The sequence below is a fragment of the Danio aesculapii genome, chromosome 23, assembly GCF_903798145.1.
Source record: "Danio aesculapii chromosome 23, fDanAes4.1, whole genome shotgun sequence".
Classification (NCBI taxonomy): domain Eukaryota; kingdom Metazoa; phylum Chordata; class Actinopteri; order Cypriniformes; family Danionidae; genus Danio; species Danio aesculapii.
In genome coordinates, this window is record NC_079457.1 from 853,017 (window position 1) to 868,074 (window position 15,058).

At 38.1% G+C, this 15,058-nt stretch overlaps 1 protein-coding gene across 1 annotated transcript in view; it reads left to right on the forward strand.

Annotated features, from left to right (window-relative positions):
* Window positions 1-14,380, forward strand: part of wu:fy63c09 (uncharacterized protein LOC797544 homolog) — a 39,343-nt gene extending 24,963 nt beyond the window's left edge. Inside the window, exons 7-19 of the mRNA XM_056449356.1 lie at window positions 90-731; window positions 1,309-1,407; window positions 1,995-2,108; window positions 2,607-2,720; window positions 4,186-4,320; window positions 4,905-4,972; window positions 5,529-5,584; window positions 6,491-6,668; window positions 6,767-6,841; window positions 7,275-7,447; window positions 9,409-9,614; window positions 11,771-11,850; window positions 14,031-14,380. Coding sequence (XP_056305331.1) covers window positions 90-731; window positions 1,309-1,407; window positions 1,995-2,108; window positions 2,607-2,720; window positions 4,186-4,320; window positions 4,905-4,972; window positions 5,529-5,584; window positions 6,491-6,668; window positions 6,767-6,841; window positions 7,275-7,447; window positions 9,409-9,614; window positions 11,771-11,850; window positions 14,031-14,147 — 2,057 coding nt within the window. The 3' untranslated portion in view covers window positions 14,148-14,380. The remainder of the gene's footprint in view (window positions 1-89; window positions 732-1,308; window positions 1,408-1,994; window positions 2,109-2,606; window positions 2,721-4,185; window positions 4,321-4,904; window positions 4,973-5,528; window positions 5,585-6,490; window positions 6,669-6,766; window positions 6,842-7,274; window positions 7,448-9,408; window positions 9,615-11,770; window positions 11,851-14,030) is intronic.
* Window positions 14,381-15,058: the final 678 nt, after the last annotated feature.

The following is a 15,058-nucleotide window of genomic DNA, read 5'->3' on the forward strand; positions in this document are numbered from 1 at the left end:
AAATTAATTACATTTATATTAGATTCAAACAAATTTATTACAATTCTAACAATCATACATATAATAAAAATACACTTTTTTTCCTGCAGTTCGCAGACCTCCCAAACCGCCACGTCCCTCACCGCCCGTAAAAAATCGAGACTCTCTGCATGAACAGTGTGGTGGTCAGACCGACTTTGATGATGTCATTGATGATGTCACTTCCACAACCCCCGCCCCCACAGACCTCACCCTCATAGACTCCGCCTCCACATTCCCCGCTTTCATAGACTCCGCCTCCTCTCCGATGGATGAGCTCATGAAATCACATCCTCGTCCCAGACCTCGGCCGCGCTCCAGCATAATTCAACCCGAAGCTACAATTCAACCAATGACAAGAGAGGTGAAAGTTCAAACTCTGGTGCGTCTGAAAGATGACACAGCCGAAAACGTGTTTGCCGGATTTGACGACACTCCCTCTAATATTTCCAGCAAATATCTGGATGATCTGATGGAGGTGTTCAGTCCTGACGAAGCTCCGCAGAGCCAGACTGTTGATGGAGAAGAAAATATGAAACCATCTGAAAGCAGACCTCAGCCTCGACCCAGAACTCTGAAATCCAAAACACAGATTACAGCCAAACCTTCAGTCTTTGAGGTGTTTGACGGCGGAGATCCTGAAGTCCAGCAGAATCACTTCAGAAGTCCACCAGTGCCGGCACCGAGACCACTTCTGAACAAACCAGCACAAGGTTATTATTGTTTTGCCTTTACAATTTTAAAAACATAAAAATTTTGTTACTATATATAATGTATTTTAAAATTTGCTATAGATTTCACTTAGTATTAGTTTGTTTCGTTAATGATTTTGTTAATATGTTTTTATATGGTGGATGCATTTTAATTTAGTTTTTATATATTTAGTTGTAGAAAACACTCCTCCAGGCCAGCAGGGGGCAGCACTATATATACTACACTATATATAGATTTTACTTCCATTTTAGTTTGTTTCGGTAATGGTTTTGTTAGTTTAATTTATATTAAATGTTTTCGACAGATTTCTATGTAGTTTATATAATTAGTTTTAGAAAATGCTCTTCCAGGCCAGCAGGGGGCTGCACTATATATATATATATTTCTATTTAGTTTTTATATATTTAGTTGTAGAAAACACTCCTCCAGGCCAGCAGGGGGCAGCACTATATATACTACTTCACCATAGAACATTTCAATACTATTTTGAAATTTTCTGTAGATTTCACTTTCGTTTTAGTTTATTTTGTTAATGATTTTGTATAGTTTTCATGTTGTGGACATATTCTTATTTAATTTTAGAAAACACTCCTCCAGGCCAGCAGGGGGCAGCACTCATGGCCAGTTTATCTGAGAGAAGAAACTCAGACGATCTGCTGCTTCTGAACAAACAAGGTTATTGTTCTGTATTCATACATTTAGAAAACATTCGATATTTTGATACTATATAATGTATATATAGAGTATTTTGATACTAATGTTTAATATTTAATTTTGCTGTAGAATTCACTTTAGTTTTAGTTTGTTTCGTTAATGGTTTCGTTAGTTTTAGTTTAGCTTTTTTTGTTGTGGATATAATTTAGTTTAGTTTTTATATATTTAGTTGTAGAAGACACTCCTTTCAGCCTGTAGAGGGCAGCACTATATATACTACATCACCATAGAATATCTCAATACTATTTTTAGATTTGTTGTAGATTTTACTTTCGTTTTAGTTTGTTTTGTTATTGATTTTTTTTTTTTGTTTATTTTAGTTTTCATTTTGTGGACACATTTTTATTTAGTTTTAGAAAACACTCCTCCAGGCTAACAGGGGGCAGTGCTATACTGTATATACTACTCCACCATAGAATATTTCGATACTGTATTTACATTTTCTGTAGATTTCACTTTTGTTTTAGTTTGTTTCGTTAATGATTTTGTTAGTTTTAGTTTAGTGTTTATGTTGTGGACACAAATTTTATTAATTTTTATCTATTTAGTTTTTGAAAACATTCCTCCAGGCCAGCAGGGGGCAGCACTGATGGCCAGCTTATCCGAGAGAAGAAACTCAGATGATCTGCTGCTTCTAAACGAACACCAGAGTCCAGCACAAGGTTACTATTGTTTTGCATTATTACATTATTACAAAAACGTAATATATATATATATATATATATATATATATATATATATATATATATATATATATATATATATAGAGAGAGAGAGAGAGAGAGAGAGAGAGAGAGAGAGAGAGAGAGAGAGAGAGAGAGAGTATTTCGATACATTTTTACAAATTTTGCTGTATATTTCACTTTCGTTTTCGTTTGTTTCGTTAATGATTTTGTTCGTTTTAGTTTAGATTTTATGTTGTGGGCACATTTCTATGTAGTTTTTATATATTTAGTTTTAGAAAACATTCCTCCAGGTCTGCAGAGGGCAGCACTACATACACTACTTCATCACTGTATATAGAATATTTTGATAGTTTTTGTAAATTTGCTGTCCTTTTCAGTTTGTTTTATTAATGGTTTTGTTCATTTTTAGTTTTTATGTTGTGGACGCATTTCTATTTAGTTTTTATATGTTTGTATATATATATATATATTTAGTTTTAAAAAACACTCCTCCAGGCCAGCAGGGGGCAGAACTGATGGCCAGTTTATCTAAAAGAAGAAACTCAGACGATCTGCTGCTTCTGAACAAACACAAGAGTCCAGCACAAGGTTATTAGCATTTTGCATTTTTACATTTCGAAAACTTACGAAATTCCGATTCTATATATAGTATATATTGAGTATTTCAATGTATTTAAATTAGTTTTTATTTCGGAATTCGTTTTTGTTTAATTAAATTTTGTGGACACATTTTTATTTAGCTTTTACATATTTGATTTGGGGGGGGATGGGGGGGGCACGGTGGCTCAGTATTTAGCACTATGACCTCACAGCAAGAAGGTCGCCGGTTCGAGTCCTGGCTGGGTCAGTAGATGTTTCTGTGTGGAGTTTGCATGCACTATGCGCTAAAAGGGAATTGATTAACTATTAGGTCGTAGTGTATGAGTGTGTGTGAGAAGGAGTGTGTATGGGTGTTTTCCAGTACTGGGTTGCAGCTGGAAGGGCATCCGCTGTATAAAACATATGCTGGAATAGTTGGCGGTTCATTGCGCTGTGGCGACCCCTGATGAATAAATGGTCTAAGCCGAAGGAAAACGAGTAAATATTTAATTTGGCTTTTAGTTTCAGTAATAGTAGTTTCTCAGAGTGAACAGAACACATTCAGTTTGCACAGTTTACATTCACTCTTCTGCAAACTTCTTAGTGATAAAGATAAAATGTATAGTTTGAACCACACAAATGCAACAAATAAAATTTAAATAATGAAGAATTCAGACAGTCTTCTTTGTAATAAAGATCATTCTGTGTATGTAGTTAAGAATAATGTATGTAGAATAAATAAACGTTAGAATGTTTTATGCTCGTATAGAAACGATGTTTTGTAAATAATAATCCTGCTCTTGACTGATGTGTTTGTGTGTAATAGCGCCATCTACAGGTGATTCTTTAAACTGCCGCAGGTCAGAATTTTTCACCACAAATATGAGAGCTTATTATTTACAAAGTCTCTTTAAGGCAAGTCATTTCACCCAGAAGCCACCTCTGAAACATCTCTCGGGCAGTATGCTCGGGCATTCTGTTTGAATGGGGAAACAACAAATTCTCCAAAACTACTTGCCAAGCTTACGATTATATTTTATATTATGAATAACCAATAAAATTATACAGCAACTGTCTGTTTAGTTTCATTTCTAAATGTTCGTATCACACAAAATCTGTATAAACTTACGTCTGGTCTGAGCCCCTCCGCTGGAGAAATGTCATTCTATAACGATCGCTGATTGGCTCATGCACTAGAAGGCGGGCTTTATTCACCACAAGTGATCGCTGATTGGCTCCTGTACTCAAAGGCGGGGCTTCATTTGCCATATTAACAGTTACACTTTATTACCATATTGACTATAGTCTTTGTTATTTATTGTTTATTTAATTATTATTTTACTTCTGTTAGCTTTTCTGTTACTGTTGTTAGTTTAGGTTTTAGTTTTTCATTTATTGTGAATATCTTACATTTTAATGTTTTTTTCACCAATAGTTTTAGTTTTCGTTTACTAAAATAACCTTGATCCAGCAGACTCCAGACCTGAAAACACTCCTCCAGGCCAGCAGAGGGCAGCACTGATGTCCAGTTCATCCGAGAGAAGAAATGGCAATGAAAAGGCTGCAAACGCTCCAGCGAAGACGCCGACTGACAGAAATCCTGGAAAACGTGAGTGTTTAAAATTATAGTTCACTTAAATGACAATTACTTTGATAATCAGTGTATATGACTTTTTTCTGTCAGACGAACACAGTCATCATAGTTTTCTGTTTGCTGTATAATAATGTTAAAGAGTAGCAGCCCTTTATTGAAACCTTTAAAAGTGCGTAAATATGTCGTCAAACTTCTACATACGCCACTAGGGGCAAAAGGAAAACTTCACTTTCTAGGAAATACAGTTAAACAGTTGCATTTTCTGAATCAAATCAGCTGATCTGAGCATCTGACAGGAGCACTGTTAGCTTAGCTTAGCATAGATCATTGAATCGGATTAGACCATTAGCACCTTATAAAAGGTTTTCTATAATTTTCTTGTTTAAAGCTTGACTATTCTATAGTTTCATCATGTTTTAAGACAGAAACTCCATAAATGACAGAAACTCCATTTGTTAAACTCCATAAACGTCATAAAACTCAATTAAACCTGTTTGAGTTCAACAGAAGAAAGAAACTCATAAATGTTTAGAACCACTTGAGTGTGAGTAAATGATCATTTTTGGGTCGCTTTATTAATTTAATGTGTTTATAATCAGGTCCGACTGTTCCCAAACACTCCCGTCCACCTCCACCTGTGCTCCGCAAGTCAGCGTCCACCTCACAGGTGAGTTATTGATGTTTATCACATGACTGTTTGGAATGCTCGATTCTGATTGGTCAGTTCTAACATTCCAAGGTATGTTATTCCCAGAGAACAACAACTGACACTTCCGTGTACTTTAAGTCATCTTGAGTGTCAGTGAATACATTTGCATCCATATTTATATGCTTTTCTGTGTCCGCCACAGATTTAGTCTGTTTGGCGCCATCTAGTGTCTGATTAATGCATAGACTAGTGTATGCTCCATTCAGCTGGTTTCATTTCTGACAGCTTTGCCTCTTCTTAAAGAATTAATAAACTATTACAGCACAGAACAGTGTTATGTGTCTAATTTGATGTTTTATAATAATAAATTGTTAATGTAATAATCAGGATAAAGTACATCCAGGCGGTTGTTTTTGCAGAATAAAACCTTCATTTTTAGGCCAATATGCCTGTCGGGTTTATTCTACGACAACAACCGCCTGGATGTACTTTATCCCTTACTTGAAAACCAGCCTAAGAAGATTATTGTGAGTGTTTCAGAAGGTTCTGATGATGTGTGTGTGTGTGTTTTCAGGTGACAGTGGATGTCTCCAGCACTCCTGAAACCTCAGTTCCTCCTCTTCCTCCCAGGTACTGCAGTGTTTTCCCTCCTCAAATGAAGCGTCTGCTTTAGTCAAATTTTTCCATCCATCATTTTCTCTTTCTGGTGCAATTCGGCATCAGACACGACACAAAGTGATTTTTTTTGCTAGTTTCAGCTCAAATTGTGTAACTAGCAAATAGTGCTGGTCTAAAAAGGAGGTGTGGTAAGGCACATTGTTACCTCATTGCTATTTCAAGGCAACTAAATGAGAAGAGAACCACCATTGACCAACTAAAAGCTAGTCTAAAGACTTAATAAAATACTTTACTTGTTATTTAAAGAGCGTGTTAATGATACGTAGGCCCAAAATGCACATTCACATTGCTTATTACACATACAGGGATGTGCAGCAGCACACACATATCAGCACACAAACATCTTTATAAATGAAAATTATTGGATTAAAATGTAAAAGACTTCTATTATTGTCCACATAAATATAAAAAATGTATTATATAAAGAAAATATAAAGTATAATATAAAATATAAATATATATATTATAATTATATATTATATATAAAATATAAATATTAGAAAATATAAAGACATCATTCTCTAGATGTCTTTAACCTTGTGTATGACAGATCCGTTTTCTCACTAGTGATGCATTCAGTTGTTCCATCATGTAAATAGCGAATCCGCTAAGGTGCAACCACAAGTCTCTCTTAAAGGGAATGGGAGATGAGTTTCTGATTGGTTTAATATATGTTATGCCCAAAACACATCCATAATTCATTAGGAAAACAAGGATAGCTCTTTTAAACCATGCGCTGAGTGCAACGCCCGTTTTTCCCATGCTTAAAATAGAAAAGTGCATTCAGAAACACCCTGAATGCTGTTGCAACCATGCTTTGAGATGATTAAAATAGAGCTCTCTCTGATTGTGTCTCAGACCCAGTGGCAACAGACTCCTCCCCCTCCGTCCTCCTCCAATGAAAGTGAACAGGCCCTCAGGCTCCTCCTCCTCCACTGTTTCGACCGATCAGCTGCCAGACAGCAGGGTTCCGAAGAGAGGCCCGCCCCTCCCGCCCCGCCCCAGACCCGGACACCCGCTGTACAAGCGCTACTCTGTGAGTGTTTCAGGAGAACAGGACGGCAAATATAAGCAGTCCAACATCCACATCAGCTTTCATCCTAATATAATGTTGTTTATATGATTGCTCATTAGAGGACAGAGCTCAAAGAAGATTTAGAGGTGCAGAATCCTGAGCAAGAGGAGCCGTCTGAGGAAACTGCTTTGCATGTCAGTACACACACACACACACGCAGAGATATGTGTGCGCACACATACACAAACATACTTAGACACAAAAATACACATAAACAAGCATACATGTGCACAAACACACATACACAAACATATATGTACACACACACACACACACACACACACACACAAACTCACAAGCATACAAGTACACACACACACACACACACACAAGCATACATGCACACACACACAAACATATGTGCACACACACATACATGTACATACACAAAAACATCATACATACATGCATGCATTCATACATACACATATCATGTTCACACACATATAAATAGACACATACACACAACACATATGGGCATGTACACATACATAAACATACATACACATTCATAAACGCACACACACACACACACACTATGTCATGATATATGATCTTCCGCTTCAGCAGGAGGAGCAGTTCTTGATTGTCCTGGATGAAGCAGACGTCCCAGAAACACCAGCAAACACACTCCATGACCTCCGACACTCAGAGGTCAAAGGTCAAGATGAGGCTGTCACTGAGGTTCACCTGGAAGACGCGACCTCGGAGAAACAGACCCAGCAGAGCACACAACACAGGTGATACATGACGAGTGTTCTTATATACTAATGACTTATTGCTAAACTTTATAAACCCTATCAGAGTCGACGTTTTCCATCATTTAGCGCATTAGCTCCAGATGCTAACCTCAGAGCAGACTCCTCATGAGTGTTTAAAACACACTCTTCTGCATTGACATCACATTATTGTGTTTAAAGAGTAAATTAACTGAAATTGACGGCTCCACAAGTCCCAAACCAAGCAAGCCAGTGGCGACAGTGCAGGAACAAACTTCACCAATTGGCCAAAGTGAAGGGAAAAAGCCTGGAGAGAAACCAGGCTCAGTTGGACACAACCATTTCTTATCTGGCCAAACGTCTTGTGCAGAGCTGCAGTCTAGGCGCCAGAGGCTGGAGAACGCTGGACGTCCATCGTGGAGAAGCTGCAGGTGTGAGTAGGTCACCGCCGAGTGATTTGGCTGGCCCTTCATGATCAATGCGAAGACTCGTCTGTCACTGGGATCGTTCAGGAATCAGTCTCATGCTCTCCACTCCTCCATGACCACCACAGATTCTGTTCAGGATACAGCCTGGTCCAGGATTATAGATATTTAAGTGCTCTGTGGTTGGCAGGCACATGCAGAGGGGAGGGCTTTGAGTGTTTGAGCACCCCCTTTCCCTTCTTCACTTCGCGATTCCCCCCTCTTAACGTTGAGCACCTGCCCCTAGAAAGGTCTCTGCACGGCCCTGGTGGTCAGCATCATTTCTTCACAGGTCTTAGATCACATCAATGGTGCTGCACAATCTCTAAAGGCCTCAGGATAATATTTCATGCAAATGTTTATTTAAATTAGTAGAGTAAACACACAAACAAGATGCAAATTAGACTTAATTGTTTCATTATTAAAGATGAATGTATGATTCAGGAGATGGAGACAGTCAGAAGTAGCTCTAGTGGAGTCTTTGAGTCTTGTAAATATGAACTTAATCTCCCCAAATACACAAACAAAAACAATATATTTTAGAGATTACTTGATATGCGCTATTCAAATAATAGAAGGAGTAATCCTGCAAGACTTGAAGACACAATGTGGACCCACAATTCTCACTCATATACATTTAACGTATATTTATTTTTTAATATTATATTTATTTATATAAATTTTTTCAGTAAATAATAGTGATTATTTAAATATGTGTGTTAAATGTTAAATGCAAAAATTAAATATTAAAAATTACAGAAATACTTTGGTTTAACATATAATTGATGCCATTTAATCATTTATGCTACAACGGCCATGTTTATTTTCTGTTGCCAATGTATATTCAAAATTCATTCATTCATTTTCCTTCAGCTTAGTCCCTTTATTAATCAGGGGTCGCCACAGCAGAATGAACTGCCAACATTGCCAGCATATGTTTTACACAATGGATGCTCTTTCAGCTGCAACCCAGTTCTGGGAAACACCCATACACACTCATTCACTGTGGCATTTCATTTCATTTATTTATTCATTTTCCTTCGGCTTAGTCCCTTTATTAATCTGGGGTCACCACAACGGAATGAACCACCAACTTATCCAGCCCATGTTTTACGCAGCTGCAACCCATCACTGGGAAACAGCCATACACACTCATTCACACACATACACTACAGCCAATTCAGTTCATCAATTCCCCTATAGTACATGTGTTTGGACTGTGGGGAAACCGGAGCACCCTGAGGAAACCCACACCAACACGGAGAGAACATGCAAACTCTACATAGAAACACCAACTGACCCAGCCGGGACTCAAACCAGTGACCTTCTTGCTGTGAGGCGACAGTGCTAACCACTGAGCCACCGTGCTGCCCATCCTTTATGCTACAATGGACATGTTATTTTGTGTCATCTATGTATATTAAATATATATCTTTAAAGATAACCTCAGTAAACTGTGCACAGTTCATAAGGTGAACACTCATTTAAAGAATGCCTTTCTCTTTTCCACTTATCAAGGTTGGTTGTGGCTTGCTTTGCATTCGAGGGTGAGGAGGCGGAGCTGTCATTCAGTGTTGGTGATGTCATCACTCTAATAGAATATGTAAATGAGGATTGGGGGCGTGGCAGCCTGAACGGACGAATCGGAATCTTCCCTCTCAGCTTCATCCAGGCTGCAGAGGAAACGGAAGAATCGCCAGGGAACCCGGCTCTGAAGTCTCCTGGTAAATAAGCATTCCTTTTCTGAATATTCATTAAGCGCAAACCAATCAGTGTTGAGTGTCACTGAAACTGGCCAAAATCAAAAGACGATAATTATTTATGTATGTGAAATCTGTGAATATGCATGGTTCAGAATAATAGAAGTTGAGGAAATGGTCAAATTACAAAAAACTAAGAATATACAAAATAATTGTTTATATTTGAACTGTTTATGCATTATTAATAGATGTTTATATACTTGGCAACTTTTTAGTTTTGTTACTTTTCTTTGTGGTTTTGTGTATATATATATATATATATATATATATATATATATATATATATATATATATATATATATATATATATATATATATATATACACAGACACACACACACACAGAGCGGGCCATTTATATGGATACACCTTAATAAAATGGGAATGATTGGTGATATTAACATCCTGTTTGTGGCGCATTAGTATATGTGAGGGGGCTTGTAAATAACTCATGAAAGAATAAAGTTACGTGTAAAATCAAGCACACCATTGTATTTCTTGTGAAATTCCCAATTAGTTTATTAAGGTGTATCCATATAAATGGCCCGCCCTGTCTGTGTGTGTGTAGATATATATTCTGGGAGTCAAGGAAAATTCAGGTACACAATTTCAATAATCAAATGTCAAATAACATAACATACACTCACCGGCCACTTTATTAGGTACATCTAACCGGGTTGGACCCCCTTTTGCCTTCAGAACTGCCTTAATCCTTCATGGTATAGATTCAACAAGGTACTGGAAATATTCCTCAGAGATTTTGCTCCATATTGACATGAAGGCAACGTTTCTCCAATCTTCTATTGCCCAGTTTTGGTGAGCCTGTGTGAATTGTAGCCTCAGTTTCCTGTTCTTAGCTGTCAGGAGCGGCACCCGGTGTGGTCTTCTGCTGCTGTAGCCCATCCGCCTCAAGGTTGGACGTGTTGTGTGTTCAGAGATGCTCTTCTGCAGACCTCGGTTGTAACGAGTGCTTATTTGAGTTACTGTTGCCTTTCTATCAGCTGGAACCAGTCTGGCCATTCTCCTGTGACCTCTGGCATTAACAAGGCATTTGTGCCCACAGAACTGCCGCTCACTGGATATTTCCTCTTTGTCGGACCATTCTCTGTAAACCCTAGAGATGGTTGTGCGTGAAAATCCCAGTAGATCAGCAGTTTCTGAAATACTCAGAGCAGCCCGTCTGGCAGCAACAACCATGCCACGTTCAGAGTCACTTAAATCCCCTTTCTTCCCCATTCTGATGCTCAGTTTGAGCTGCAGCAGATCGTCTTGACCATGTCTACATGCCTAAATGCAGTGAGCTGCTGCCATGTGATTAGCTGATTAGACATTTGTGTAAACGAGCAGTTGGACAGGTGTACCTAATAAAGTGGCCGCCGGGTGTAATTACAATTAATTTTTTTTTTTTTAAGTTACAAACTGTGTAATTTCATGCGCCTGAATGTTTTACCTGATTTGTAAGTCCTAAAACACATGCAAATGACAAATATTTAGTAACTTCATGATTAATCTTTGAAATAACTCCACTAATCGAGATTGTTTTCCACTGCGGCTCCTCCAACTATAATCTTGGTTCGACATTGCAGATCATGTGTTGTGACTACTGCAGATGCAAACAGTGACTAGATATGTGTGTGTGCGCGTGTATATATCATATCATATATACATTACATAACTCGTGTATATATTACAATCAGGCTTCTTGGTGACGCAGTGGGTAGCACAATCGCCTCACAGCAAGAAGGTCGCTGGTTTGAGTCCCAGCTGGGTCAGTTGGCGTTTCTGTGTGGAGTTTGCATGTTCACCCGTGTTGGTGTGGGTTTCCTCCGGGTGCTCCGGTTTCCAGTCCAAACACATGCACTATAGGGGAATTGATCAACTAAATTGGCCGTAGTGTATGAGTTAGAATGAGTGTGTATGGGTGTTTCCCAGTGATGGGTTGCAGCTGGAAGGGCATCCCCTGTGTAAAACAAATGCTAGAATAGTTGGTGGTTCATTCCCCTGTGGTGACCCCTGATGAATAAAGTGACTAAGCCAATAAGAAGGTGAATGAATGAATATCACAACAATATATGTTGATGATTGTAATATTTATGTTTGAATTGTTTTCTCCCCCTTCAGCGCCCCCTGCAGGAGTGAGCAGTAAAGGTCGAGCACTTTATGATTTCACTGCTGAGTGTGAAGATGAGCTCTGTCTTAAGGTCTGTCACATCATTACTACAATTATTATATTTCATATACTTATCAGTTATTATCATTTTATACATTGTGATTTAATCTGTTATATTAACTATATTAAATTGATTTTCCCATTCAATTCAGGTTTCCTACCAGATTTTAAATTCATTTAATTGCTTAAATTCATATCAAGACTCGGTCAGTGAGGCTAAATCTAAATATTTCTTAAACTGCATTGCTAAAAATGCAAGTAAGCCAAAAGTCCTTTCTAAAACCAGAAATTCAGTTCTTAACCCAGTTTGCTCAGTTCCTGTTGTCAATCTGGAGACGTGCATAAAGTTCTCTTGACTCTTTTCCTCAGAAAATACAAGATATTAAATCACAGCTCTTTCCTGCTGACATGGATCACTCTAATTTGCTCCCTTCATCCAGCAGTTTCACAAATGTTCAGGCTGTATCCTCTTCTCAGCTACTTAAAATAATTTCTCAGATGAAACTCACCTTGTGTCCTTCAGATGTACTGCCTCGCTGTCTATTCAGGGAGGTTTTAGATACAGTCTGGCCTTCCCTTTTAGCTGTAATAAACAGCTCATTAATAAACAGGGTTTTTCCAGATGTCTTTAAACATGCTGTTGTACAGCCCCTATTAAAGAGGTCTCATCTTGACCCCGCTGTGCCTGACCACTACAGGCCCATATCTAAGCTCTCATTGATCTCAAAAGTTTCAGAGAAAATTGCACTTTCACAATTGACCTTAAATCTGGACATTTTTAATATTTCAGAGCCGTTTCAGTCTGGTTTTAGAGCAAAACAGCACTGAGTCTGCACTACTGAAAGTCCCGAATGACATTTTACTCTCCATGGACTCTGGGTCATCTGTGATTTTAATACTTTTAGACCCAAGTGCTGCTTTTAATACTGTAGATCACAGCATTTTATTAAAATGACTTGAGTGTGTTGTTGGGGTTCAGGGCCTTGCCCTATGGTGGCTCTCCTCATATCTAAAGGGGAGATCTTTTTCTGTAGATATTGGATCCTTTACTTCACCACCTAAACCCTTTCATTGCGGTGTTCCATTCTTGGTCCTCTATTATTTTCTCTTTATATGCTTCCTTTAAGCTCAATACTCCACAGATATAACATAAACTATCACTGCTATACTGATGATCTCCATATATATTTTCCTATCAAAGTAAGTAAAGATTGATCCACCAATGATTCAGTGGAAACTCAGCTAGGATTCTGCACAATCACGCCAGGAATCTGGGAGTTATATTTGATCCACTCTTGCAGTTTGACAAGCATGTGAATGCAGTTGTGAAGAGCAGCTTTTTCATTGGTGGCAAAAGTTAAACCGTTTCTTTCTAAAAAAGATCTAGAAATCATAACACATGCTTTAATCTCCTCTCTGTTAGACTAACACAACTCTTTGTACATTGGTACAGTCTCTCCGTTACAGTTGGTCCAGAATGCAGCCGCCAGATTAATAACAGGAACTCAGAAAAGAGATCATATCTCCCCTGTCCTCGCCACATTGCACTGGCTTCCTATAAAGAGTATAGAGTTTAGAGTTGATTTTAAAATCCTTCTTTTTACTCATAAAGCATTGCTCAATTCTGCCCCGGCCTATGTCAGTGAACTTATTAGGCCTTATACAGCTTGTAGACCGTTAAGATCCCATGATCAGTTTCTTTTGTCTGTCCCTCGGTCTCGCTGCAAGTCAAGAGGTGATCGAGCTTTCTGTGTTGCGCCTCAAGGCTCTGGAACAGTCTCCCTCTGAGCATCAGGATTTCTCCTTCATTGGATGCTTTTAAATCTAATTTAAAGTCTTATTTTTACTCTCTTGCCTTTAAATGACACATGTTACTCTTATCTGTATTTTAGTAAAACTTATATACATATACATTTCCTTTTCTTATATTTTTAAAACCAGTTTTGTATTATTTTTTTATTTTATTTTATTGTAAAGCACTTTAGATCGACTACGGTTGTGTAAAATTGTGCTGTATAAATAGAGTTTGCCTTGCCTTGCCGAATATAAAGATGTACAGCTGTGGAGAAGATTAATCGACCACTGTGGAAATTCTCAGTTTGACTGATATGTAAATATATGTGTGTGTGTGTGTGTGTGTGTGTGTGTGTGTGTACATCTGTCTGTGTGTACGTCCATGTGTCTGATGTGTGTAATTATGTGTGTGTGCAGGCAGGAGATCTAGTGTGTGATCTGGAGGAAATGGATGCTGATTGGTTCCAGGGAGAATTTGGCGGGAAACGTGGCATCGTTCCTAAAAACTTCATCCAGTTGCTGCAGGAGTCGTGAAGTGTGTGTGTGTGTGTGTGTGTGTGTGTGTGTGTGTGTGTGTGTGTGTGTTGTCCACATGATGAGCGTTTCTGCATGTAGTCTTCATTATCTGTAATAAGCTTTAACGAGGTTAGCGTTGCGATGCTAGTTAGCGCATCTCCTGTACTGTACTCACTGTTTCTCCACTCTGGGTGGATTTATGAATTTGTTTACAGAGTTTTAACCCATATTAAACTCCTCAGTTACAGAAACATCTCTTGTCATCGTCTCTTTTATTGTTTTTGAATGGTCAAACTCAACATTTGTTTAATTTCAATATTAAATATTTATTATTTAAATGTGCATTAATGATTAGGATAAACTGTATTTATTTTTATTTAGTTTGTTTATTTGGCAGGGGTTTTTCATCCGTTGTCTCTGGACATAATTCTGTATATAATGAGGATAAATCAATAGTAAGAATACATATATTAATACTATCTGGTATAATATAACTGGTTTAATAAATCATAATTTATAATTTATTATTTATAATTGTTAATAATTGGGGCAGCACAGTGACTCAGTGGTTAACACTGTCGCCTCGCAGCAAGAAGGTCACTGGTTCAAGTCCCGGCTGGGTCAGTTGGTGTTTCTGTGTGGAGTTTGCATGTTCTCCCTGTGTTGGCCATGCCAACGTTTCCTCCGAGTGCTCCGGTTTCCCCCACAGTCCAAACACATGCGCTATAGGGGGAATTGATCAACTAAATTGGCCATTTTGTGTGTGTGTGTGTGTGTGTGTGTTGTAGCTGGAAGGGCATCTGCTGTGTAAAACATGCTGAAATAGTTGGCGGTTCATTCCGCTGTGGTGACCCCTGATAAATAAAGGGACTACGCCGAAGGAAAATTAATGATTTAATTATTAAAAATGTATAATATAAATGATTTAT